Raw genomic sequence first — 25,219 nt, 5'->3', positions numbered from 1 at the left:
GAGAGAGAACTACATTCGAGCGGACAGAGGCAGCTATATATGGGAAGTACGTGTGTGTGTGTGTCTGTGTGTCTGTGCACATGGAAAAAGAATGAGACTGTATGAGTGAGAGATGCAATGCTTGCTTGTGGTCTGTGCGGTGTGTGGACATCTTGTATATTCTCCTGGTACTGGGGAATGCTCCCTGTTATTACACATCAGCAGCATTTTTTGGAAGGGTGGGAGGAAATATAAATATTGTGTGATCTCCACAATCAGGAACCAGGAGGACATAGCTGATTTCCTAAGGAGGTGTAAGCAGCAATGACTCCACACTCTCTAATTTTGTGTTATGCCACACACTCACAGCACTCATGTTGTGTTACACCACACACCTGTGACAGCCACACGCTTTTACAGAACCAAAATGTGCCCACTGGTCCAAAAAAAAAGGTTGGCAATCAATGGGACTGGTACAAAAGCAGTGCGTGAGTGCACAATCCTCATTTATGAGAAACACAGTCATGGAAAATCAGTGTGAAGGAATGGGTTTCCCAGACCCAAAACTGACTGTGCAGGCAGTTTGAAACTGCACCAAAATCCCTATTTTTCCTTAGCTAAAATGCTTCAGCTTGAGCTCTTGAGCCAAAACCCAGCTGTATAAACAAGTGCTCAGAGCCCTCTCCTTTATCAGTTCGTGACGGCAAGGATGGCCTTGACTGTACCAGTAGAACAGGGAAGACATGTCTGTGCCTTATCTTACGTCCTGACCACAAAGACGCACAGATCTAGTCCGCGAACAGCGCCAGTGTTCTTGGGAGTTGATGACCTCTTGCTCCAAGAGCAAGCATAGGAAACAGGAACAACCTTTTATGGTCAGAAGTACAGGATGTAATACCCTTTTATGGTTAAGAATACCGGAGCAGGAACATCTGTGATGTCAACCTGCGTGCACAAGCGGACGTGGTTGGATTCCTGGGGAAGGGGGAGAGGGTGCCTGGAGGATATATATACTGCATGTAATCTCTCATTTCTTTGGACTTGCTGTGGACTGACCATGCAAGTGCCTTTCTGCTGTTCCGGAGAGCAGAAATAAAGAACTCTTTCTCTGAACCAACCCTCGGTGTCATTTGAGTTCCTTCCTCCTGTCCGCAGACCCAATCGGTGAACTCCAATAAGGCTACAAATGGAACATAAATTATCAACAATATCCTGTGTCTGGATAGGCCTTATAAAAACTTACTTGTTCTTGGCAGTCCCGTTTAGCATGCTGCTCGTTGGTAAGAGCTGTATTTGCTCTCTGAAGAGCTTCCTGGACTTCAGACTTCATACTGGCGAGATTTTTCTTCAGCTCGGAAAGCTATTCATTAAACATCAAGTGTCAAACAATCACGAACTTTTGAAAACCATTACATTTTAAAGTTACAGCTGACTGGTGCACTGAATAATCAAAATTTAATTAACTGCTAAACCTGAATTTGACTTAATTCAAGGTCATCTGAGACAGTTCTTTACTTCTGAAACAACACTGTCATCACTGGCTGTTTTCCATCACACGCCGAGGAAGAAGGAAGATTTCAAAAGATAAAGCTTATTTTGTGATGACCACATCAGAAAAATTGCCGTATTTTTTGCTCTATAAGATGCACCAGACAATAAGATGCACCTAGTTTTTGGAGCAGGAGAACAAGCAAAAAAAATATTCTGAATCCCAGAAGCCAGAACAGCAAGAGGAATCGCTGCGCAGTGAAAGCAGCGATCCCTCTTGCTGTTCTGGCTTCTGGGATAGCTGCGCAGCCTGCATTCGCTCCATAAGATGCACACACATTTCTCCTTACTTTTTGGAGGGAAAAAGTGAGCCTTATAGAGCAAAAAAAAATGGTAATTGTGTGAATTAATTAACACAAGTAACTCTGTATGACCAATGGGGCTTTGGGTGCCAGTTTTTAGGAACAGTAGCCCTGCCACACACCCTTCGCATGCCACATGGCAAACAGAGAGGACATGCAAAAGCACACGGCAAAATGGCATTAGGGTCTGGCGTTCACCAAGTTAAAGAAAACCTTAAGAATAAAAATTATACTAGATATGCTCAAGTCCTTCCACAGAGAAGCCCTTTGTAGCCTGGCCAAGTTCTCTTGCTAGCTACAGTGAAAGGAAAATGTATGATGAATATTCGTGCTTCTATACCTGCTGTTCCATGTTCTCTATAGCTTTACGTTTCTCATCCTGAAGCTCCTGCTTTTCCTTCTCTGCCTCCATCAATTTCTTTTCTAGTTGGGACTGGTACTCAGAGGCCTCCTTCAGGCGGGCTTCAACGGCAGCACGAACTTCTTCAGTTACCTGCACAATTAACTCAGTTTTAAATGTGATATCCGTAAGTGGCACACAGCACACAGGAGACCTGCTTACAGTCCATCACTTTCACTGAGAATGGAAAGCAAGCTTGAGAAATACAGGCCAATGCTCAAATCTGAATTAAAAGGCCAATGCTCAAATCCTTACCCTAACCCTCCCATTTTAAAGGTTGAGAAAAATCTACAAGTGTAACAGATAAAGGGCAAGCTGTTAGCTTGAGGAATCTGCTGTGAGGACAAAGCATGTCTGAGATACTCTTGGGCCGCTTTTTATTTTATAGTTCCTAAATAAATGCCAATTAAAAATGAGATCTTTTCCACTGGCTTTCAGCAATATCAGCTCATGTAAGTGATCTACACAAATTATTTGACCGTATTGATCACAGCAGCAGTGTGCAAACTCCGGCCCACAGGTCTAATTAGATCTGTCAGGGATCCTATTCTGACCTGCAAACATATGCGTCTGTATGGATTTTTAGGAGAGGGTAGTAAAAAGTGAAACGGGAGAGCAGGCTAGTTGTTCACAAAAAGGAAGGGAGCGGGGAAATAGTGCCTGCACATTTTAAATAATATTTTGGGTTCTACAAATGTTATAAGCTTTTTCTTCTTTTTAGTGAAACCTGAGAATCTGGAAACTGTTATTCACCTAGGGGGGGCAACTGCCCCCCCCCCATTGTGGGCATCTATGCCAGCGAGGCTGTTTTCCCCAAGTCACCCCACCTGCAGGGCACCTGAGATTACCAGCATTAATTGATAAAGGAAAGGACTGGTGCACCAGTTTAAAAATACACTGCCATCTGGGCATGCAAAGCAGTGCTGAATCCCAATTCTCGAGGGTTGTTCCCCCCACCTTCTGTCTAAGTCACAAGAAAACTGCTTGCGTTTGTGCGGGTGTACCATGAAAACAGGCACGTGGGTGGCGCTGTGGGTTAAACCACAGAGCCTAGGACTTGCCGATCAGAAGGTCGGCGGTTCGAAGCCCCACAACGGGGTGAGCTCCCATTGCTTGGTTCCTGCTCCTGCTAACCTAACAGTTCAAAAGCACGTCAAAGTGCAAGTAGATAAATAGGTACCTCTCCAGTGGGAAAGTGGTGTTTCTGTGCGCTGCTCTGGTTCGCCAGAAGCGGCTTAGTCATGCTGGCCACATGTCCCGGAAGCTGTATGCTGGCTCTCTCGGCCAATAAAGTGAGATGAGCGCCGCAACCCCAGAGTCGGTCATGACTGGACCTAATGGTCAGGGGTCCCTTTACCTTTACTACCATGAAAACATAGTTCCACGTCTAAGTCATATTTAGCAGGCAGTTTTATTAGCCCATTACCTGCTTCTCTTTGTTCAGGGATTCCTCGAGGCTTACAACCATAGCTTGGTATTGCTCCACATTACTTGTGGCAATCTTCAGCCTTTCCTTCAAATCGTTCACTTGCTCCTCAGACTGTCTCAATCGACTCACGAGATCATCCACATCCTCGCTTGCACTTGGCTGGCCTAAAAATGGCAAAGATAAGGTTAAACAAAATAAAGCGTTCAAATTAATTCTGGATTTGGGGGCATACTACACGGAAGCTGTTTTCTCGTGTTTTACACACGCTAGACACAGGTTCAACTTAGCAAAGGTTTACACTTTTTCTTTTCTTACCTTGACCAGGAGCTCTTTGTGATGACTGGGATGCTAACTGGGCCTCCATATTGTGAAGCTGTTGTTTTAATGTTGCAATGTCCTTTTGGGCATTCTTCAGCAGTTCTTTTGTACTAGCATGAAGATTTATTTCTGTCTCAAGCTGTCTTTTAGCATCCAATAAGTGAATCTGAAAAGGAACATACTTTACTTCAAAGACAGCGACTAAAACATAACTCAACTGCAACCATAGGTAGCTTAAAACATAATTTTGCACATCTCTTCACAAAACTGGGACAAAATGTGAACCGCAGAGGATATTTGTGTTTTGTTTGGGGAAATGTGAATTAGGTAGGTTTGTATGAAAATGTACATTAAATGAATTTCTTCCCCCTTCCCTAACCGTAATAGGTAGGCTGTACAGCAGCTCTCATGTTTGCTCAAGCGTAAGATTTCTTTGGATTTTGTTTCACTTTTCTACGCGCTCCTCTAGAAACAAAAGTGTAAGGCATTTCTTCCATGAGTGGAAATAACCTTCTACACATGGGGAAGTTTTTGAAGCAACTCTACAATTTGAAGAAATACTGTACGAGCTCCATTCTGGTGCCTTGAACCATCATCACCAATCTTTAGTACGGTCCAGAGAGCCAACAAATAGTTACAAAGCAATACACAATTCATACAGCCTACCTCCAGGTTAAACAAGCATTTTGTTCAGAATATAGGGATCATTGGTTCTTGCAACCACCAATAAAAACTTTGCCACTGCTAATGTTCTAGCATTTGTCAGGTCTTCCAATAGGAACCTGACATAGTGAGCCTCTGATTTTCCCGGGAAAGGTACCAGCAAGGGTAATATCAGTTCAGCCCTGGCTTGCTCATATTTTGCACAGTGCAACAAAATATGTTTTATGGAATCGATGTCTTAAACCAGAAATGAATCGAGATCCATTTGTCTTTCTTTTCAAAAACCATCAATGCCACAAGAGTGCTATGTCAACGACTTGTTTCTTTAATTTCTCATACTTACATCTTGAGTTTTGTTAACTGAATGCCTTTGTTCCGCCTCATTTTCTAGTTTTTTCTTCAGTTGGGCTATTTCACGCTCCAGTTTCTCTATTTGGTTATTGAGCCTCTGTTGAGTTTCCGTCTCAGCCCTTTCCAGTATCACCTAGTGAGAACAATATATACTAACATGGAACATTTTTGCTGAATTGTGCTGAAAGGAAGTGAGCTCCCAATTGCTTCTGTAAAGCCCCCGCCCCCAAATCTGTTACTTGCACACAGACCTATGTGCAAGAGAAATATTGTGTTGTTCCTGAGCAAGCTTTCCTCCATGAACACCCACTGCTGAGACTGGAGAGCATGAGTAAAGAGGGCACAAACAAACCTGAATAGATTGCAGGTTAGTAAGCAGCATATTTTGTCCTCTTTGTGCTGTTACTAAAGAATCTTTCTGCTGAGTCAGGCGAACCTCTGCCATTTTCAAAATGTCCTTCTCCTTTTTCAAATTCTCTGCTCTCACCTTTGAAAGAGATTACATTTGATTCTAGGTTAATTCAGTCCTGGTGTTGACATCTGTATAAAGTGAGTTATTAACCCAAAATTTACATTCCTGGTGAGTTTTCAGCCACTTGAGTACATAAAGCCAAAACAGATTAATCACAGCTTAGCTAGGCTCATGCCGTCCCTAGAAACAGAAATATGTTGCTGTCAACCACCTCAATGAAGGACAATAAACTTATGATATGATAATCCCCAGGGCTTCTCAATCTATAATTATCTTTCTGCCCTATGATCTTCAGATGAAGGGCAGTATATAAATTCAATAAACAATAAATAATCAATTCAATAAGTAACAAGAAGTAGTAGTATTAAGTGGGATATGTGTGTGCTGAATGAAGTTCACTCGCACAACATAATTTTTCTTTCTCTCTTCCCCTGGAACAATTCAGTTATGCATAATGTGATAGGAATTTTGAGGTCTTCGATATATGGTAATGTTCATAACTGCACGTACGTAGATCAGCACAGGAAGACCGACCTGAAGCCATTTTGATTCCTAAACTGAGCAAATGTTTTCTCTGCAAGGTCAAAGTGGAAAAGCCTCCCCATTGTCTTTTCCTTCACAAATCCTGTCTTAAGGGTATGTCTGTGTTTGAATAGGGTGTGAGCCTGTGACCTGGCCCAGGAACTAAGTATTTATCACTACAAAAGACTGGCCAGGCTCCCCAGGCAATCCAATCAAGTAACCTGCCAGACAGGAGATAAACAAGGACAGCAGAAAAACAACATTCAAATTTCTGTTTAGACTGCCTTTTCTGTGATGTAGGTATGATGTATCTGAGGGGTGGTCTTAGGTTACACCCCTTCTGTGATGTATGTATGATGTTTCTGGGGGTGGTCTTGATCTACAGGGTGGCAATTTCAAAAGTCTATATAAGGCCTTGCATGGCATTTTTCTGGGTTCCTCCTCCTCTCCTGCGGGTGAGGGGAGCACCCTGTTGCAACAGATCTATAAAGATCAAGCTTACTAGCTGCTTTGCTTCTCAGTATTCTCTGGTTGGCCTCTGTTATTTTCTCCTACCAATAGGGAACCTATGTAAGGACTCTATATGGGCTCTTGGATACTCCATAAGGGAAAAGGGCAATTTTGTTTACAACAATACAGTGGTGCCTCACAAGACGAAAAGAATCCGTTCCGCGAGTCTCTTCGTCTTGTGGTTTTTCGTCTTGCGAAGCAAGCCCATTAGCGGCTTAGCGGATCAGCTGATAAGCGGCTTAGCGGATCAGCTGATAAGCGGCTTAGCGGATCAGCTGATAAGCCGCTTAGCGGATCAGCTGTTAAGTGGCTTGGCGGATCAGCTGATAAGCGGCTTAGAAAAAGGGGGGGAGGAAAAAACCCCGCAGGAACTCGCAAGACATTTTTGTCTTGCGAAGCAAGCCCATAGGAAATTCGTTTTGCGAAGCACCTCCAAAACGGAAAACCCTTTCGTCTAGCGGGTTTTCCGTCTTGCGAGGCATTCGTCTTGCGGGGCACCACTGTAATATGTTGTACTACTTACCTCTGCCACAGCTAGTTTTTCATTAGCTCCTCTCAGCTCTTGAGTCATGGTGTTGATAATTTGTTCTTGTTTTTGAGTGGTTGCTGAAAGCTTCTGGATTCTTTCATGCAATGATGTTATCTCTCGCCGATATCCCTCCACGTTATCCTGCAGCATCTCGTAACTTCACAAGGAACATAGGTAAGATCATATTTCAACCAAACTGGTATTACAAACTCATATGAGGAGAATTCTAACAATTTTGTTTCCACTAAAATCAACTGGAAACAAACAACTCAATAGGTTTTGTGTGTGCAAGTTTTCCAGTGGCTAAATTAACTGGTAATCTTACAGAGTACAGACAGTTCTAAGCATGGTTTTCGCACCCCCACCCATAAGTATGTTTAAGAAAGAGGATGCAAGTTACTGAATATTTTTAATCAGTTCATACCTCTTTGAGTTTATTTTCATTATTTAAAACACTTATTCTCTATCAGCCCAGGATCATAAACAATGGTTTTAAACTAACCATGGTTAATGAAAACCATGGTGCAGATGTAATGCCAACCATGGTTACCTAAAAAGTGGAGGGGGTTATGACGCTGCATAGTACTCCCATCTCCTAACCTTAGTTTGATCAGGCAGTGTTAAGAGTCTACCATGTTCATTGAAGTAATTTACTGCATGAGATTACTGCCATTAAACTCCAGGTTTCAGGGCACAAATTGCAATCCTCCAATTACATTAATAGTACAGAGGTCTTTCATCAGCATTATTAACGATGGCGTCGTTAGAGGAAGCATCGATTTGAGCTGCGCGTCAGTTGTGTGTTTTTTATTAGTTTTATCAGCTTTTTATTAGCTTTTATCAGTTCTAGTATTTTATTGCTCGGTATCTTTTTCTTAATTACTATAATCACAACGTTTAAGCTAAAAGTTTTAGAGAAAGCCCTGGAAAGTCTCGGAGAAAGCCTTAATTAGCTCCAGCTCGGCTCAATCTACCAACTACTTATCAGCAGGAGAGGAGATCAAACGCCCTAATCTTGGAAGGATGCCGAGTTTCCTAATTTATAGCAGAAAACAGGCTGCATCTCCGTGAAAATGTCTAAAAGAAGCGATCGGCTTCATGTCTACAAGCGAGCCCACAGCAGAAGTGGAAGCAAAGTAAACTGAATGATTTTGTAAGAGCCCAGAATCCAGAACCTACTACATAAAACAGAGTTCATTCTCAGCTAGGTGGGGACACTTTAATGGGTGGAGATCACCCAGGGGAGAATGCTGAGAGGAGTGCCCACGAACCATTTATTAATACTGTCTTACCGCTTGGAAGCAAATTCAAGTTGGGTGGAAATCTTTGTATTCTGTGACCTCAAGTCTGTAACCTGCTCCTGAAGCTTCTCATTTTGCTCATTCAGGAGTTTGTCATTCTCTGCCTTTTCTTTCTTGTAGCTCTCAAAGAACTCCTGCAGCTGTAGAGCAAGTCAAACGCGTTCAAAGATAAATACAAGGCCAAGCAGAAAACTGTGCTCCTTTTGTAAAGATGAGGAAAAGGCGTTTGGAGAAAGACTGGCTGGTACCTGTTTAAGGGCAGCCTTAGCCTCCACTGCTTCAGTTGATTCTGTCACTGGAACAGCAGCAGGAGTTGACATGGCCTGAGGCGCCCCTGACAGACGCTTAGGGGTCACTGCCAGAGACATTTCTTCTGGCAAGATGCTTGAAGCTATAAAAGAGAGAGAAGCAACATTATCAGATCAGAGAAAACGGAAAGATCCTTTATTTCTTACCTTTCCAAACCATCCTTTCCCTAGAGAGCTCAGAACAGTCCTCCTACTCCCCATTTTATGCTCACAACCTTGCGGGGGGGGGGGGGGGAGCCAGGCTGTGAGTGTGTCACTAGCTGAAGGTCATTCAGAAAATCGCATGGGTGGATGTGGGTTCAGACCCATGTGTCCTTGGCAGTAAAGGTAAAGGACCGCTGGACGGTTCGGTCCAGTCAAAGGCGACTATGGGGTTGCGGTGGTCATCTCACTTTCAGGCCAAGGGAGCCGGCGTTTGTCCACAGACAGCTTTGCGGGTCACGTGGCCAGCAGGACTAAATCGCTTCTGGTGCAACGGAACACTGTGACGGAAACCAGAGCGCACGGAAACGTTGTTGACCTTCCTGCTGCAGTGGTACCTATTTATCTACTTGCACTGCATGTTTTTGAACTGCTAGGTTGGCAGGAGCTGGGAAAGAGCAACGGGAGCTCACTCCGTCGTGGGGATTTGAACCACTGACCTTCCAATCGGCAAGCTCAAGAGGCTCAGTGGTTTAGACCACAGCGCCACCCGCATCCCTTTTTACCTTTACCTTGGCAGGAGTCTGACCGTCAACCCAGTGCACATTACTGGTTCTCATTCACACTAATGGGTTACACTTTCCAACAGTGACATTTCCGTGGGCTGTGGAATTCTCCATTCCAGACCTCAAATTCTATCAAAGTTCATGTTTTCATTTACATTTATGCCTCACATCTGGATCAAATGATCTTCTAGACAGCTTACAATATATTACAACCATATAATTAGGAACCCAGAAGCCCATTCCTCCAGCTAACGGCAAAAGCCAGAGGTTCTTTCTCCCTCACTTCTGCATTACTAGAGCACTTTCAACAACAGGAGCATATTATGCAAATCCTCATAAACATGCAAGCTGTGTTTATTTCTGAACAGCTGTCCAACTTGCTTTGGGGAGCTTCAATACTTCTGGCGAAAGGGACTGTCATCTTCTCCTGCTCCCACTGCCCCCAAGGTGAAAGCTTATATTCTCCAGATTCTGCCACTAAAATCTAGCTCAGCTGAGGAAGAACGCAGGTGCCTCCTGCCGTAGCTGATGTCCTTGAAGGTGGCACTGCCTGAGGTGCTGTCACACAATCTTCTCAACCTTACTGCCTTCTATTCCTGCTTTCAGCTGTGAAGTCTCACAAAATTCCTGTGGTCTCACAAAACTCTCAGCTAAAGCTTTGCAGTGTTGTTGCTTTTTAAAGGGGCTCAATATGCGGCTGAAAGCATGAATCAAAATTAAATCGATTCCACCAATAATAATTATAATAATAATTTATTATTTATACCCCGCCCATCTGGCTGAGTTTCCCCAGCCACTCTGGGCGGCTCCTAATCGACTATTAAAAATGATACAGCATTAAATATTAAAAACTTCCCTAAACAGGGCTGCCTTCAGATGTCTTTTAAAAATAGGATAGCTGCTTATTTCCTTGACATCTGATGGGAGGGCGTTCCACAGGGTGGGCGCCACTACCGAGAAGGCCCTCTGCCTGGTTCCCTGCAACCTCACTTCTCACAATGAGGGAACCGCCAGAAGGCCCTCGGCGCTGGATCTCAGTGTCCGGGCTGAACGATGGGGGTGGAGACACTCCTTCAGGTATACAGGACCAAGGCTGTTTAGGGCTTTAAAGGTCAGCACCAACATTTTGAATTGTGCTTGGAAACGTACTGGGAGCCAATGCAGATCTCTCAGGACCAAGAGATATGTTTAGGCTGTAGCCGAAAAGAACAACTGTGGTGTGCATTTGGAACATCAAGCAACATAGAATGTAAGACTGAATCTACACTGTTCCTTCCAAAAGTATGAGCAATTTGTTCCAATCATAAAATCACAACCTGAAAAATGGTTAGGTAAACTTTTGGGATGTGCTTGCCATTCTACCCTCTCCAATTCTCACTGTACACAATGAAGAAGAAGAAGAAGAGGAGGAAGAGGAGTTTGGATTTGATATCCCGCTTTATCACTACCTGAAGGAGTCTCAAAGCGGCTAACATTCTCCTTTCCCTTCCTCCCCCACAACAAACACTCTGTGAGGTGAGTGAGGCTGAGGGACTTCAGAGAAGTGTGACTAGCCCAAAGTCACCCAGCAGCTGCATGTGGAGGAGTGGGGACGGGAACCCGGTTCCCTAGATTATGAGTCTATCGCTCTTAACCACTACACCACACTGGCTCCGAAGCCTAAACCTTGCTTTCCTCGCATTACAGAGAAGTACATTGGCATTATTGAAGGGACCATACCTTGCAATGGAATGGAAACTCCCGACGTCTGTGCCAGCAAGATGCGATACATGTCACGCTGGCGAACTATGGAGTCTACAAGCTGCATCTGGTGGTGCCGTGATTCACGTAGCTTTTCTAGCTCAGTGATAGCTTCAGAAAGTTGACTCTGCAGCTCAGAAATCCTGTCATGGAGACAAAACAATTCTACTAAATTTTTTTTTTAAAACAAATCAACGTCAGGTAACAAATATGTCTTAGATTACTGCTTTCTAAACAGAACGAATATGTGATTAATATCAGATTTCTGGATGTCAGAACATGCTGCTAAAGGGGAGCATACTTAGATGAAGTGGTTTCTTGCTCCTCTTTCTCTTTAGCGTCACCCAGCTCTCTGAGAGCCACTAAGAGGCGTTGGTTTTGCTGCTGAAGTTCCTCAATGTTCCTGTAGGAGACCAGATGTTGGCTTATGACTTCGGAAGAGCTGCTGATGTCAGCAGAGCTCACTTCTTCTTCGCGGATAACATGGTTGCCTCGGGCTTCTTCGAGTTCCATCAAAAGCACTCTTATCTTTAAAAAGGAAAACAGATGATTCATACAACAGAACAACAGTTCTTCCTGAGCTGTGCTGCAAGAATTCTATGCGAGATGTTAAAACGGTCATTCTGCTTTTTAATGCAAACTGACTTTATTTTCAAGTGCATATTGTATCATGTTGTTTCGATTATTTACTGCCATCAATGTGGAATACAATAGGTTATGAATTTATGAAATAAAAAGTACAGTGGTGCCTCGCAAGACGAAAAGAATCCGTTCCGCGAGTCTCTTCGTCTAGCGGTTTTTTCGTCTTGCGAAGCAAGCCCATTGACGGCTTAGCGGCTTTTAGCGGCTTATCGGCTTATCGGATAAGCGGCTTAGAAAAGGGGGGGGGGAGCAAAAAACCCCGCAGGAACTCGCAAGACATTTTCGTCTTGCGAAGCAAGCCCATAGGAAATTCGTTTTGCGAAGCACCTCCAAAACGGAAAACTCTTTCGTCTAGCGAGTTTTCCGTCTTGCGAGGAATTCGTCTTGCGGGGCACCACAGTACAGGGCTGCACTGAGCAGACATTATTTTAAGGCTGCAATCTTAAAAGTGCATGCTTAGAATTAATTCCAAGTGAAATCATTAAGGCTTACTCTGGAGCAAGCAGAGGTTCAGAATCCCAATACTTTCAAAAACTGACTCTAACTTCAAGGTGAAATAGTTCATCAAGGTATATAGGCTTACAAGACTGAACCACTTAAAGAAACCAAACTCACCTGTTGTGAAAGATCTTTGACTTGGATTTCAAGCCTCTGGTTCTCTCTTTCAAGCAAAGAAGCTTGCTTGTTTGCTTTATCAGCATCATCTTGCAAACGTTGAATTTCCTGTAAACCAAATCCACACACTTAAAAAATGTATTTATTTTGCAGGAATAATAAAAGGTCAAAATAAGAACAGAACCGCAAGCATATTAAACAGCTAACTTCTCCCAAAATTTACACTAGAACTACTATAACACAATAGTCTTATTGTTACCCAGTAGGTGGATTAGTGCTGACTTAAGAAAATTACCGTATTTTTTGCACCATAACACTCACTTTTTTCCTCCTAAAAAGTAAGGGGAAATGTCTGTGCGTGTTATGGAGGGAATGCCTACGGGTGGTATGCCTACGGATTTTCCTCCTCTAAAAACTATGTGCGTGTTATGGTCGGGTGCATGTTATAGAGCAAAAAATACGGTATTTCACGTAGTTGAGGCCCAAAAGGGCCTATAGAATTTCAACTGTGGGACACGCAGGCCAAAAGAATTTGTAAGACTGGCTGCACAAAGAAGACCTCCTACAAATCTAATTGATAAACACATTCAACCAATGTGTCAAAAACAGTTGCGGCAAGAGAACAAGATATGCCTTCTCCATTATATGACTCAGAGAAGTCGGTGATTGTTTTTATTTACCATTTGTAAACCACTTTTCACAAAGTAGCTTCAAAATGGTCGCACTAAACAAAATCAGATTAAAACCAAATTCGGTGCGATTGCCATAAAATTTAGGGAACAAGCTGTGCTATCATAATGATTAAGGCCTTAAATGATAATTTTAGGTTATATGTTAGTGACTAAGTTTTAACATATATATTTTAACTGTTGCTATATCTGTATTGTCCCTGTTATACCTAACTGCAAATTCAAAAGGATCCCTATTGTGTTTTATGATTTCCTTGATATTGTATGTGGGCTGGAACTGGTCTGTGAACGAAATAATAAGTACTAGGTACTTTAAGTGTATAAAGCTACTTTCTGTTAAAACAAAATCACACTGTATGGCCAAGGGGATAGAATCGCTAAGAATAAGGTCACACCAAAATAGAAAAAAGGGCTATTACATATAGTTGGAATACATACGAATTCAAATGTTCATCAAATTAAATGATTAGCATTTTTAAAACTAAAAAACAATGTTTTCTGTAGCTCACGTTTCAAACTGCCAATGGTGAATGACACAACGCCCAGTAATGTAACTGGATCAAAACAAATCATTATTCATTACTTACACTGGCAATATCACAGCCTGACTTATTATTTACCAGATTTTTAAAATGTGGGTTGTAAAACTGGTTCTTATGTTAGAATTTGCTGTTTGTGGAGAATATTCCCCAGAGAATTTTCTCATTCTCGAGAATATTCTCCCCTCACATCACTACTCCTGTTTCCTCTCCTCCTGTCCGCTAAAAAAAATCTGCTTTAGAGAGTCCAGAAAGGAAGACTAAATTCTGTTATAGGCATGGAGGTCCCTTGCTGCAGCACTGGATACAGCTCAGCATCAAGGAGAATGGGAGGTAGAATCCTACCATGTGTGAAATTTATAAATATACACTATCTGTAAAAATGTGCACCACAAAATGTTGACCTAGAAGCTCAACTCTAGCACACATAACTGTCGTTCACAGCTACACTTTTACTATGCGTTGTGGGGATGGCGATAAACAGCAGTTTAACTAGGTGGCTCTAACTGCACACTAAATTTAGGTCTTAAATCAGAAGCGAACAGGAAATTCTATCCCTTTTCCAGAGAGCAGCTGGGTGTGAAAGAAATCACTTTGGTTAAAAAAACAAGGTAATGTGGTTTTATGTGCTGATAAAGACGAGTACATTTTGACTCTGAATCTCAGTTCCGTTTTGTACCAACCTTCATTGCTTGCTCAAGTTTAGCAGACAGACTTGCTACAGCTTTCTGAGAGCGTTCATATTCTTCACGTTGACGCTTCAAAATAGGTGCTTTGGCTTCTACTTCCTGCACTATTTCATCCAAGTACTTATTAATCCTCTTATTCTCCATTTTTTCTAACAGCAGCTGATCCTGTGCTTCTACATATGCATTGTAAAGCTGTGTTGAAAGATAAAAACGCACAACTAGTAAACCTATCAAACGTCTTACCTAAAGAAGACAGGCAGCCATTTATCAACCAGCAAACATTTTCTAGACTTGTACCATTACACATATTCTTTTCCCAGGATACATGTAATTTCCTCCTCACCTTGACATCTGAGGGGTTTGCCTTGGAAAAGATGTATGGGATCAGCCCCGACAATGTGTTTATGTATTTAATATACAGCCCCCCACTATTGCCCAGGGGACGCGGGCGGCGCTGTGGGTTAAACCACAGAGCATAGGACTTGCTAATCAGAAGGTTGCGGTTCGAATCCCCGCGATGGGGTGAGCTCCTGTTGCTCGGTCCCTGCTCCTGCCCACCTAGCAGTTCGAAAGCACGTCAAAGTGCAAGTACATAAATAGGTACTGCTCCGGTGGGAAGGTAAACGGCGTTTCCGTGCGCTGCTCTGGTTCACCAGAAGCAGATTAGTCATTCTGGCCACATGACCCAGAAGCTGTACGCCGGCTCCCCCGGCCAATAAAGCGAGATGAGCGCCGCAACCCCAGAGTCATCTGCAACTAACGGTCAGGGGCCCCTTTGATAGTGCTGGATGAATCATTATAACTGATACCAGAATTCTCAATAATGAACACAAGGGGTGTCATGGAATTCTACTCAATATTGATCCAGAGTACATTCCAATGTATAGCTAGCAGACTAAAAACTTAAACAGGTTGCAGGATTCCCAAAAAATAGACCAGAGGTAATTATATTCCATCCAGCAGAGCTTTACTGTTCCTGAAGGCAAATGAGCACAATGGTCACAAATCCAATACATCCAGGATTGGGACTGTCCATAAGAAATCCAGTTGCAGCCGATTTAACTTAAACTTACAATAACGTATAATATGTCTAAACCTCAACACTAAGCGTACTATGTACAGAACACCACATTAGAAGGAAAAGAGATAGAGAAAGTGAAAGCCAGACTCCTCCTGGCTTTACTTTTAGTCAGCATAACCTTGACAAAAAGAGATAACAGAACCAGTTTACTCCGCTTCTCTGAAGGAATAACCCAAACATCATGACCCTTCTGCTGGTTTCTTTCACACAGAGAAGCTTCCACAACCCTTTTGAATTAATTAGAATAGGAAAGATCTCTACACATCAGATCAATACTTTCTGTATTAAGAAATGCAAACTGACAAGGGGGTTGGGTGTGTGTGTGTGTGAGAGAGAGAGAGAGAGAGAGAGAGAGAATGAACAAAGCAGAGAGAGAGAGAGAGAGAGAGAGAGAGAGAGAGAGAGAGAGAAAGAGAATGAACAAAGCTTTGTGTTCTCCAAGGAGAAATCTGACTTTGATCCGAAGCCGATAATGGAAGCCTCCAAAAGCACTTGAGACCAAGAGCCAAATCATGGTGCAAACTTTCAGTGTACACTCCTAAAATATACCTCTGTGACAAAAGGGAAATTTTCAGGAGGTGTCCATGACTTACAATGACATAAAACATCAACCTTCACAAGTGGAACACTAGCCAGATAGAATACATGAGTAAATGCTACTGAAATCAAATGTTAGGTTTAGTTAAAAACCCAAATGGGTGAACTATGGGCAGCACATTAGTCATTCAGTTTTTAAAAATTGTCCCAGTGAATGAGGCTGGATACAAAATATGCAGGAATCTGCAAGCAGTACAGTATCATCCACATTACTTCCTACCTCGGTTAATTTCATGCCAGGCTTCACCACCTTTGCTACTGCAGCAGCCGTAGGAGACATAGTTGCCAGCTCCTCCTCTGAAAGAATGGCTCCTAGAAGAGAGAAATGGCAAAGGGTGTAGGTTTTTTAATGTACAAATCAAATCTAAAGGCTTCCAACTACATGCATATTCAGATTTCTGACTGGCCCTAGAGTTTTGACTAGCCTGGTTATAAGCCTTCAGGGAAACTGCAAATAAAAATAATGAATCAAACAGATTGGTTCAGGAAAACCATAGAAATATTCTGCAAATGATACTTGAGGTAAAAATTTTACTATTCTGTATGTTTCATATACTCAAGAGAATCCCCAGATAACCGTTTTTAAAACAGTTTGCACGTGGCATTTCAAGTACTAGAACAGTAAAAACAGCTGTAGAGCGAGGTGTTGCTAAATCCCCCCAATTTACAAGGTCTATTCCCTATGTGTTACCAGACCTTTGCGCTTGGTGGCTGAAACCAAATCATTTGCATTGTCCAACTCTTTCTCCAGCTTGCCAATCTTTTCCTTCAGTTCTTTTTCCACTGCAGCCTTTGATTGTTCCATTTCAACCAAACGATCCCGTGTTTCTTTGTTAGCTGAGAATAGCAGAAGAAAGAGATGACTGTTCACAACTTTTTAAGCTTCCAAGGATTACTAAACAAACTGTACAGCAGGGCGATATGCAAATATTTCGAGAATTGTTTAAGTGCCCTCTTTGGCAACATGGTTTGCATCATCCGTGAGCTAGGAAAGACTTAGAAGATCTAAGCCTGGATCCAAATAACTACATGGACTTGGCATTTCTCAAATAGCAGCTTTCATCACTATCCCAGTGCACCACACAACAAACCTCTTCTGAAGCCTCACCCTACGAGGAAAGGCTGAAGCATCTGGGGCTTTTGTTGTTTTTGTATAGAGAAATGACAAGTAAGAGACACCAAAATAGAAGTGCATAAAACTATGCATGGCATGAAGGAAGTGGACACAGAGAGGTTTTTCCTATCTCACAGCCCTAGAACTTGTGGACTTCCAACTGAGCTAAATATACATAAAAAGGTAAAAGTAAAGGGACCCCTGACCATTAGGTCCAGTTGCGGATGACTCTGGGGTTGTGGCGCTCATCTCGCTTTATTGGCTGAGGGAGCCGGCGTACAGCTTCCAGGTCATGTGGCCAGCATGACTAAGCTGCTTCTGGAGAACCAGAGCTGCGAAAGGAAACGCCGTTTACCTTCCCGCCGGAGCGGTACCTATTTATCTACTTGCACTTTGACGTGCTTTCGAACTGCTAGGTTGGCAGGAGCAGGGACCGAGCAACGGGAGCTCACCCCGTCGCGGGGATTTGAACCTCCGACCTTCTGATCGGCAAGTCCTAGGCTCTGTGGTTTAGACCACAGCGTCACCCGCATACGTTTATACATACAATATACATACATTTCACTAATTTTACAGTCATTTTAACATTTCAACACTTGACTTCCTTCCCCCTCTTTCTCCGGTTCCTTAAATTTGTTTTTAACATCTTCTGCATATCCAAGTTAATTACCTTATTTATTCATCTACTTTAAATATACACTCTTATCAAACTGAGGGTTATTACAATAACACTGCCAATGCTTTTATCAGTTTACAATTTATCTGTAAATACTCAATAAACCATTTCCATTCTTTTATAAAAAGTTTGCCGTCTTGATTTCTTATTCTTTCGGTAAGTTTCGCCATTTCTACATACCCCATAACTTTTTGTATCCATTCTTCCTTTGCTGGGACTTCCTTTGCTAGAAACTTATTCATGTACGCTACTACAGCAGCAAGAATGCTACTAGCCCCCAAAATGGAAAGAGGCAGAAGTCCCAACGGAGCTAAATTTTGGAAGATTCGGGACAGGCAAAAAGCAAGTGCTTCTTTATGCACAGTTAAATGGTGCAATTTGCTTCCACAAGAGGCTGTGACAGCCATCGACTTGGGTGGCTTTAAAAGAAGAGGATTAAGATACATTAATGCAGGGTAGCATTAGCAAAAGCTACTAGCCATGATGGCTATGCTCTGCCTCTCTGGCCAGAGGCAGTAATGCTTCTCAACACCAATTGCTAGAAACTGCAGCAGGGAACAGTGCTTTTGTGTTTAGATCCTGCTTGCAGTCTTTCATAGGCATCTGGTAGTCACTGTGTGAACAGGATGTTGCACTAATGACCACTGGCCTGAGCCAAAAGGGTCATTCCTATGTTCTTATGAAGCTGAGGAAAAGTATCTGAAGAAGCACATAGAATGGAGGTTAACTGATGAAGTGACTTGTGTTTTGGATGCGCCAGACATATTTTTTATGTTATTTCCTGCTGCTCTGTTTTATTAAGTAGGGGGGGAAACCCATTTCATTGCTATTTTGCATTATGTTGTCAGCCAGCCTGAAGACTCTACAGAGCTGTGTTTTGGTGTGATAGAAGTCTTAAAAGCAGTTACAACACTCAAGGAGCTATTTGGATCTCAATCCTAACCTTCATTTTTCTCAGATGCTAATTGTTGTAACTATAAACGATGAGGAGTAGAAATAAGCTGATAAAAACCAACACAAGCTTTAAGATCATTTGTTCCTTACCTTCACCTGCCTCCTTCAGAAGTTTGTGCAGCTCCTCTACAGCTTGGGTCAACTCATTGCTTTTTGCTTCCAAGTCGTCAGCAGCACTCTAAATGCAACATATTTTAATTAAAGCATAGCAATTCAACATAGCAGCAAAAAAATTTAAAGCCTCCGAATGTGGAGAGAGGGCAGGCTGGGTGTCATAAATTGTTTAAATTGTTACTAAGGAAACTATTATTTTTCTCCTTCCAATAAAGCACAGCAGAAAACTTGTCCAAATATAAAGAGTTAACTTATTAAACCTCACAATAATTTCATAATTATCTGTCTATGCATTTCTAAGAGTATAACCAAATCAGTAATTTTTGATATAACTGTAAAAACTGCTCTGAAAATTTATTATTCCAGTAATGAAACCTCCATCCGGTTGTAAACATTAAGATTATACAGTGGTACCTCGCAAGACGGAATTAATTCGTTCTGCGAGTTTTTTCGTCTTGCGAAGCACGGACTTTGGAAAAGCTTCAAAAATCACCAAAGTCTTCAAAAACCTCAAAAAAGGCGTGCTATGAGTTGCTCCTCGAAGTCAAGTCGCAACTGCACCCCCTGAATGCACGGTTTTAAGAAAAAGGAAACAAACTTGCAAGACAAAGGAAACAAACTTGCAAGACAAAGGAAACAAACTTGCAAGACGTTTTCGTCTTGCAAAGCAAGCCCATAGGGAAATTTGTCTTGCGAAGCAACTCAAAAAACGAAAAACTCTTTCGTCTTGCGAGTTTTTCGTCTTACTAGGCATTCGTCTTGCAAGGTACCGCTGTATCAGCAAGAATGATTCTTTCTGTAAAAAAATGACTTAAATCAAGTCTTACTGACCAGCGATTTAAATCGATTTAAATCAAATCCACCCTGCTAATTTCCCCTCCTTTTCAGCATTATTCACATTACCATTACATCTGTACCAAGCTAAACGCTAAGTACAGTTTTACACTAGAATCTGAAAATAGATGCTGGCTTACAGTTCTGAAGGTTGCATTAGCAACAACATGTTTAATGATGCGCTGTGACAACTATAAAACGATGCAATGCTAGTACCCAAAAGAACAAATTCTGCTTGCAGCATCAAGAAGTTGAAACTAACCATGGGGACCTAATGTGGCAAAGGGGAATGTGGGGTGGGGCATGAATTCACTTAGGAGAGAGAAGGGAGATCATGTTATACACAGACTTCAGCATCAAAACTCTGAAAGAGCTCCAAAATGTATCAGTTATCCATCTCCAGATTACTTCTGTTAACATACTGGAGCACAACTATCCATGTTCATGTTTTCATAAGCAATCGCAAACCAAAAGGTTACCTTCTAGAAATTCATATTCACCAGCACATTTGTGACTTCAACCTTCGCATGTCCTAGTTAGCGTTTCACAGTAAGTATGAAGAGCATTAACAGTTGTAAGTGTACGTTTATAGTAAGCCCTGAAACTAACATTTCAAAACCGTTATTAAAATTCTTACCTTGTATAAATTAGATAACTTGATATGGGCGTTTAGTTCATTGTGGAATCTTTCTTCCATGCTAGCTTGCTGTTCTTTTGCCTGGTGAATAAAGACATTTGTGCAGTTAACACACAATGAGAAGTTTTAAGAACCCAAAGGCTCTTCACAGTCAACAGCAGTATGGTTCTGAAAAATTATCATGAAAAAAATAATTACCGTATTTTTCTCCCTATAGGACGCAGTTTTCCCCCTCCAAAAATGAAGGGGAAATGTGTGTGCGTCCTATGGGGTGAATGCAGGCTTTCGCTGAAGCCTGGAGAGCGAGAGGGGTCGGTGCGCAACGACCCCTCTCGCTCTCCAGGCTTCAGGAAGCTCTCCACAAGCACTGGGAGAGCTGCGCGAAGTCATGCAGCTCTCCCACCGCTTTGCGGAGAGCTGCCTGTACCCAGAAGCCTGGGGGGCGCTGAGCTCAGCACCCCCCAGGCTTCGAGCTTCCCACAGCTCTCCGCAAGCCGTGGGAGAGCTGCGCAAAGTCGCAGCTCTCCCACGGCTTGCGGATAGCAGCCTGTTCGGGGGCTGGGGTTGGGGGAAGCTCGGGCTTCCCCAGCCCCGCGCCTGGGGGGTAAATAATTCCCCCCCTTATTTCCCCCCCAAAAAACTAGGTGCATCTTATGGGCTGGTGCGCCCTATGGGACGAAAAATACGGTACATTTTAAATGTATTTAAGGGCAAAATCCTCAACTTTTTAGTTTGTTTTCAAAACTAAATTTGTATAAGAATACAATCATTAGGCTACTGTGTGCTTCTCAAATGTATTTGGACAGAAATGCTGCAATTCATATTTTTGCCAGATTCACTCCATTTCTCCAAAGTAGTTCCATATATCACAGTCAGTTATTATAAGGAATTCCCACCTGAATGAGCACATATGCTTTCCCAGACCTAGTCCGACTGAAGTTTGCAATTCTATGAGAATTACTTCATTTTTACCTGATACAAGCAAGAACGAGAGAGAAGCTACCTCAAATACTGGCATCGCTGTTGCCCACAACGGAAGCTAAAACAAAGGAATTTATGTTTACCTCCTTCAGTTTCAGCAGAAGATCTTCCACATGTTTCTGTAGATTTCCGTTAGATTGTTTTAGTCCACTGACTTGTTCTTCCAGTCTGGAAACCTCCTCTTTCTTGTTCTCCAAGTTACACTTCAGCTCTAAGATTTCACTTCCCTTTTCCCGAGTGATTAGCAGGAGCTCATCTGTTTTCGCCTTCAGTTCCGTATTCAGCCAAGTGTTCTGATTCTGTAGCAGTTCCTTTTCCTGCTCCCACCTTTGCTCCCGATGCTATGAAATAAAGTTATGTATGATGCAGCATTCCATTCAAGCAGCAGTTAATAGGAAAAGAGTGCCCGGGGGCACATACCACAATTTTGCAACAAGTTCTGTTAAGGCAGGTTCTTGGGCAATTCATACCAATCATGCAAATGCAGGAATTCCTGTCAAATTATTAGCAAAGGTACTGAGACTCAATGCATACTTACTCAAAAGTAAGACTCCCTGCATTCAGCGATACTTCTTTTCAAGTGTTTATAGGTTTGCAGCATTAAATCAAATAAACCCCACAACCAAATCTAGTTATGGTGCATCACAATTTCATTACTAATCCCGAACTTGTTAATTACCTGTCAACTAACTACATGTATGCTGTGAAATGTCCCATATTGCTTGAAACCTTATAAATAGGACCACATCCTCTATAAAAGAAAAGCTGAGTAACTATTAGAATAGATGGCTGGTAGAATTTTATTGAGACAGATAAAAAATGGCCACCGAAAAATTGTTTGTTAGAATTAGTGACATAGGAAGTGTGCCGTTATCTTATTTCTACAATCGTACAAAAGATATGGGCATGAACAAGTATTCCAGTACTCACCTTTACAGAAAAGGCTGATGTCTGAAGCTCATCCAGCTGTAATTGTAGCTCTATTTTTGCAGTATTCACTGCTGCAAGCTTCTCATTCAGTCGTTTAACATCCTCTAGGAAAGGACATACAAAATGAAGAGATATTATAAAGAACATCTGTAGATGATGTACTCCTGTACTGTCAAGCTCATGTAGAAGTGCCCATGGTGTGTGGGCTACCTTTGACTTATTTGATGGCAATGCTTATAAGGCCAATGCTAAAACCATTGCAGGAAACTCCCCTAAAACCACTACTTAAAAGTAGAAATTCTAATCATTACACAATTTGACCCTCACACAGTACGAGAACAAAATTACAAACTGTTCACTGTTGCTTAGTTTCATTAAGGATTTCCACTGGTAGTTTCACCTTGGTGCAATGATACTCTTAACTGAAGGACAACCTATCACCAAAACTCTTTTGACCATATCACTTGCTGCTCACCATTTAGGTGTTCCTGCTCTTGAGCTCTTCTGTCACTTGTACGAACCAAATCTCTCTTCTCTGCTTCCAACTCTTCTTTTGCTCTAGTGAGCTGATTCTTAAAACAAAGGAAAAGTGACTTTTAAAGTGACTATAGCACAATAAAAATCTGGTGTTAAAAGTGGTGTTAAGAAACATTAACTAGCGCAAGATTATTATCACACTCTCAAGATTCACATCGAGACTTGGCAACTGAGGCTAATAAGAAAACCCTACTTTCACCAAAAATGCTACTTTCACAACGAGAGTCTACTTCTTTCAATGTAACATTGAAAATGAATTATGAAAGCTTCCATTCACTGGCATTATTGACAGTTCCTGTACCTGTATGGCTGCATTGCGATCCTGAGCAGTTTCCAGTTCTTTGTTTCTCTCATTTAACAATTTCAACTGCTCATCTGCATGGGAGACAAAATGAAGGACATTTTCAATTTTATATTTACATAAATTTATCTGTCAGAATTAGCTAAGTATCTTCTTTCTCCAATAAAAGAGTAAAGGGTTTGGGCCTGAGGAGCTGAACCCTGAGTGATGTCAGGATCTAAAACTGAAGAGATCAGCCAACTGACCACCCCAAATATGCCTCTAGTAGACAAGAATGTAGAATTCTCAGCATGTCCACCTCTGCTATGAGATTCTTCTCCATTGTAATTATCCCTATAGAACACCGCCCTTGCTTAACTGCAAGCCTTAAGGTAAAGGTAAAGGGACACCTGACCGTTAGGTCCAGTCGTGGATGATTCTGGGGTTGCGGTGCTCATCTCGCTTTATTGGCCGAGGGAGCCGGCGTACAGCTTCCAGGTAATGTGGGCAGCATGACTAAGCCGCTTCTGGCGAACCAGAGCAGTGCACGGAAATGCCGTTTACCTTCCCAGGTAAGTAACAAAATAATGTTTACCTTTATCACAGAATGTAATTCTTCTGTCATCAAACAAATCAATTTTTCACTGAAAAACTGAATAACCTTTAGCCGTTTCATATTTTAGAAAATTCACAAAATAAATACAACTAATAGTATTTACTGATCACCTTAATACATAGTAATACTTACTGAGTTTGCTGACCTCCTGTCGGAGATTCTGACATTCCTGTGTCTCATTTACAAGTCTTTCCTGACTCTGAGCAAGTCGTTTTTCTACTTCAAAATATTGTTGCTCTGCAAAACATGCATTAGCACAAGTTCAATTTTTGCCCTTTCTCAGAGCTATTCAAATCAAAGTGTGCCATTCACAGTTATGTAAAGTTGCAGGAATCCTCGTGAAAAGCACACAATTTTTAATCCAAAATACCCTAATTATCAGTCTCAGATTTTTTTGGACCACAACATCAGCCCCAATAAGAATGGACAATTATGAGGGAAGATGGGAATTGTATCCAAAACACCTGGAGAGCACCAAGCTGGGGAAGGCTGTTCTAAAGTGATACTAGGTCACCTATCGCCCATCTTCCTCACAGTCCAAGCCATGTCCTTTTAAACATGAATGTATGTGTGGGGGATTTTGTTACTGTTATCATGTTATGTACCGTATTTTTCGCCCCATAGGACACACCTAGTCTTTTTGGGGGGAAATAAAGGGGGGGGGATTATTCCCCCCCCAGGTGCTCTGCGCTAATCCCGAAGCTTGGGGCGTGCGGAGTTCAGCACGCCCCAAGCTTCTGGGTGCCGACAAGGTCTCCGCTAGCCGTGGGAGAGCCGCGCGGCTTTCCCACAGCTAGCGGAGCGCTGCACTAATCCCGAAGCTTGGGGCATGTGGAGCTCAGCGCGCCCCAAGCTTCTGGGTGCCAGCAAGGCCTCCACTAGCCTTGGGAAAGCCGCACAACTTCGCGCGGCTCTCCCAAGGCTGGCGGAGCACTGCGCTAATCCCGAAGCTTGGGGCGTGCGGAGTTCAGCGCGCCCCAAGCTTCTGGGTGCAGACAAGGTCTCCGCTAGCCTTGAGATAGCCGCGCGACTCTCCCAAGGCTAGCGGAGCACTGCGCTAATCCCGAAGCTTGGGGCGTGCGGAGCTCAGCTGGGTCTCCCATGGCTAGCGGATAGCTTCCTGAAGCCTGGAGAGCGAGAGGGGTCGGTGCGCAACGACCCCCCTCGCTCTCCAGGCTTCAGCGAAAGCCTGCATTCGCCCCATAGGACACACACCCCATAGGACGCACACACATTTCCCCTTCATTTTTGGAGGGGAAAAAGTGCGTCCTATAGGGCGAAAAACACGGTATTTTGTGTTATGTTGTAAACCACTCTGCAATCTTTAGATGAAGGGTGGTACATAAAATCAATAGAAAATAATAATAGTACCTGTTTTCCTAGGGCTGTAGACTAGTCTACATGTCATAAAATGCACCCAGGAATTAAAATCTCATACCACCCTAGACATTTCTGTTATACACAACATGCTGCCCTAAGTACAAGTACCCAAAATTCCAACGCTTAAATAGCAGCTTTACCTTTATATTGATCCGGTTCACAAGTACCTCTGAATTTTTCTATAGCCCATTACCAGAAAATTAAGGCCCTGAACATTAACCACATCTGCTCAGTG

General features: G+C 42.5%; 1 protein-coding gene across 2 annotated transcripts in view; it reads right to left on the bottom strand.

Moving 5' to 3' along the window:
* The window catches only part of TPR (translocated promoter region, nuclear basket protein), a 59,121-nt gene that overhangs the window by 32,209 nt on the left and 1,693 nt on the right, over positions 1-25,219 (bottom strand). For both annotated transcript variants that reach the window (XM_081865622.1, XM_081865623.1), the window contains exons 2-23: positions 23,737-23,841; positions 23,010-23,083; positions 22,647-22,743; positions 22,172-22,275; positions 21,325-21,582; positions 20,261-20,341; positions 18,766-18,853; positions 16,628-16,768; positions 16,152-16,243; positions 14,248-14,445; positions 12,337-12,444; positions 11,381-11,607; positions 11,059-11,222; positions 8,573-8,715; positions 8,316-8,464; positions 7,018-7,180; positions 5,343-5,477; positions 4,983-5,123; positions 3,974-4,142; positions 3,656-3,822; positions 2,170-2,322; positions 1,223-1,339 (exon numbers count right to left, since the gene is read on the bottom strand). In XM_081865622.1, coding sequence (XP_081721748.1) covers positions 1,223-1,339; positions 2,170-2,322; positions 3,656-3,822; positions 3,974-4,142; positions 4,983-5,123; positions 5,343-5,477; positions 7,018-7,180; positions 8,316-8,464; positions 8,573-8,715; positions 11,059-11,222; positions 11,381-11,607; positions 12,337-12,444; positions 14,248-14,445; positions 16,152-16,243; positions 16,628-16,768; positions 18,766-18,853; positions 20,261-20,341; positions 21,325-21,582; positions 22,172-22,275; positions 22,647-22,743; positions 23,010-23,083; positions 23,737-23,841 — 3,074 coding nt within the window. The remainder of the gene's footprint in view (positions 1-1,222; positions 1,340-2,169; positions 2,323-3,655; positions 3,823-3,973; positions 4,143-4,982; positions 5,124-5,342; positions 5,478-7,017; positions 7,181-8,315; positions 8,465-8,572; positions 8,716-11,058; positions 11,223-11,380; positions 11,608-12,336; positions 12,445-14,247; positions 14,446-16,151; positions 16,244-16,627; positions 16,769-18,765; positions 18,854-20,260; positions 20,342-21,324; positions 21,583-22,171; positions 22,276-22,646; positions 22,744-23,009; positions 23,084-23,736; positions 23,842-25,219) is intronic.

Source organism: Podarcis erhardii (genome assembly GCF_964252035.2).
Source record: "Podarcis erhardii genome assembly, chromosome: 6".
In the NCBI taxonomy this organism is placed as follows: domain Eukaryota; kingdom Metazoa; phylum Chordata; class Lepidosauria; order Squamata; family Lacertidae; genus Podarcis; species Podarcis erhardii.
This window is presented reverse-complemented; position numbering and strand designations above follow the sequence as displayed.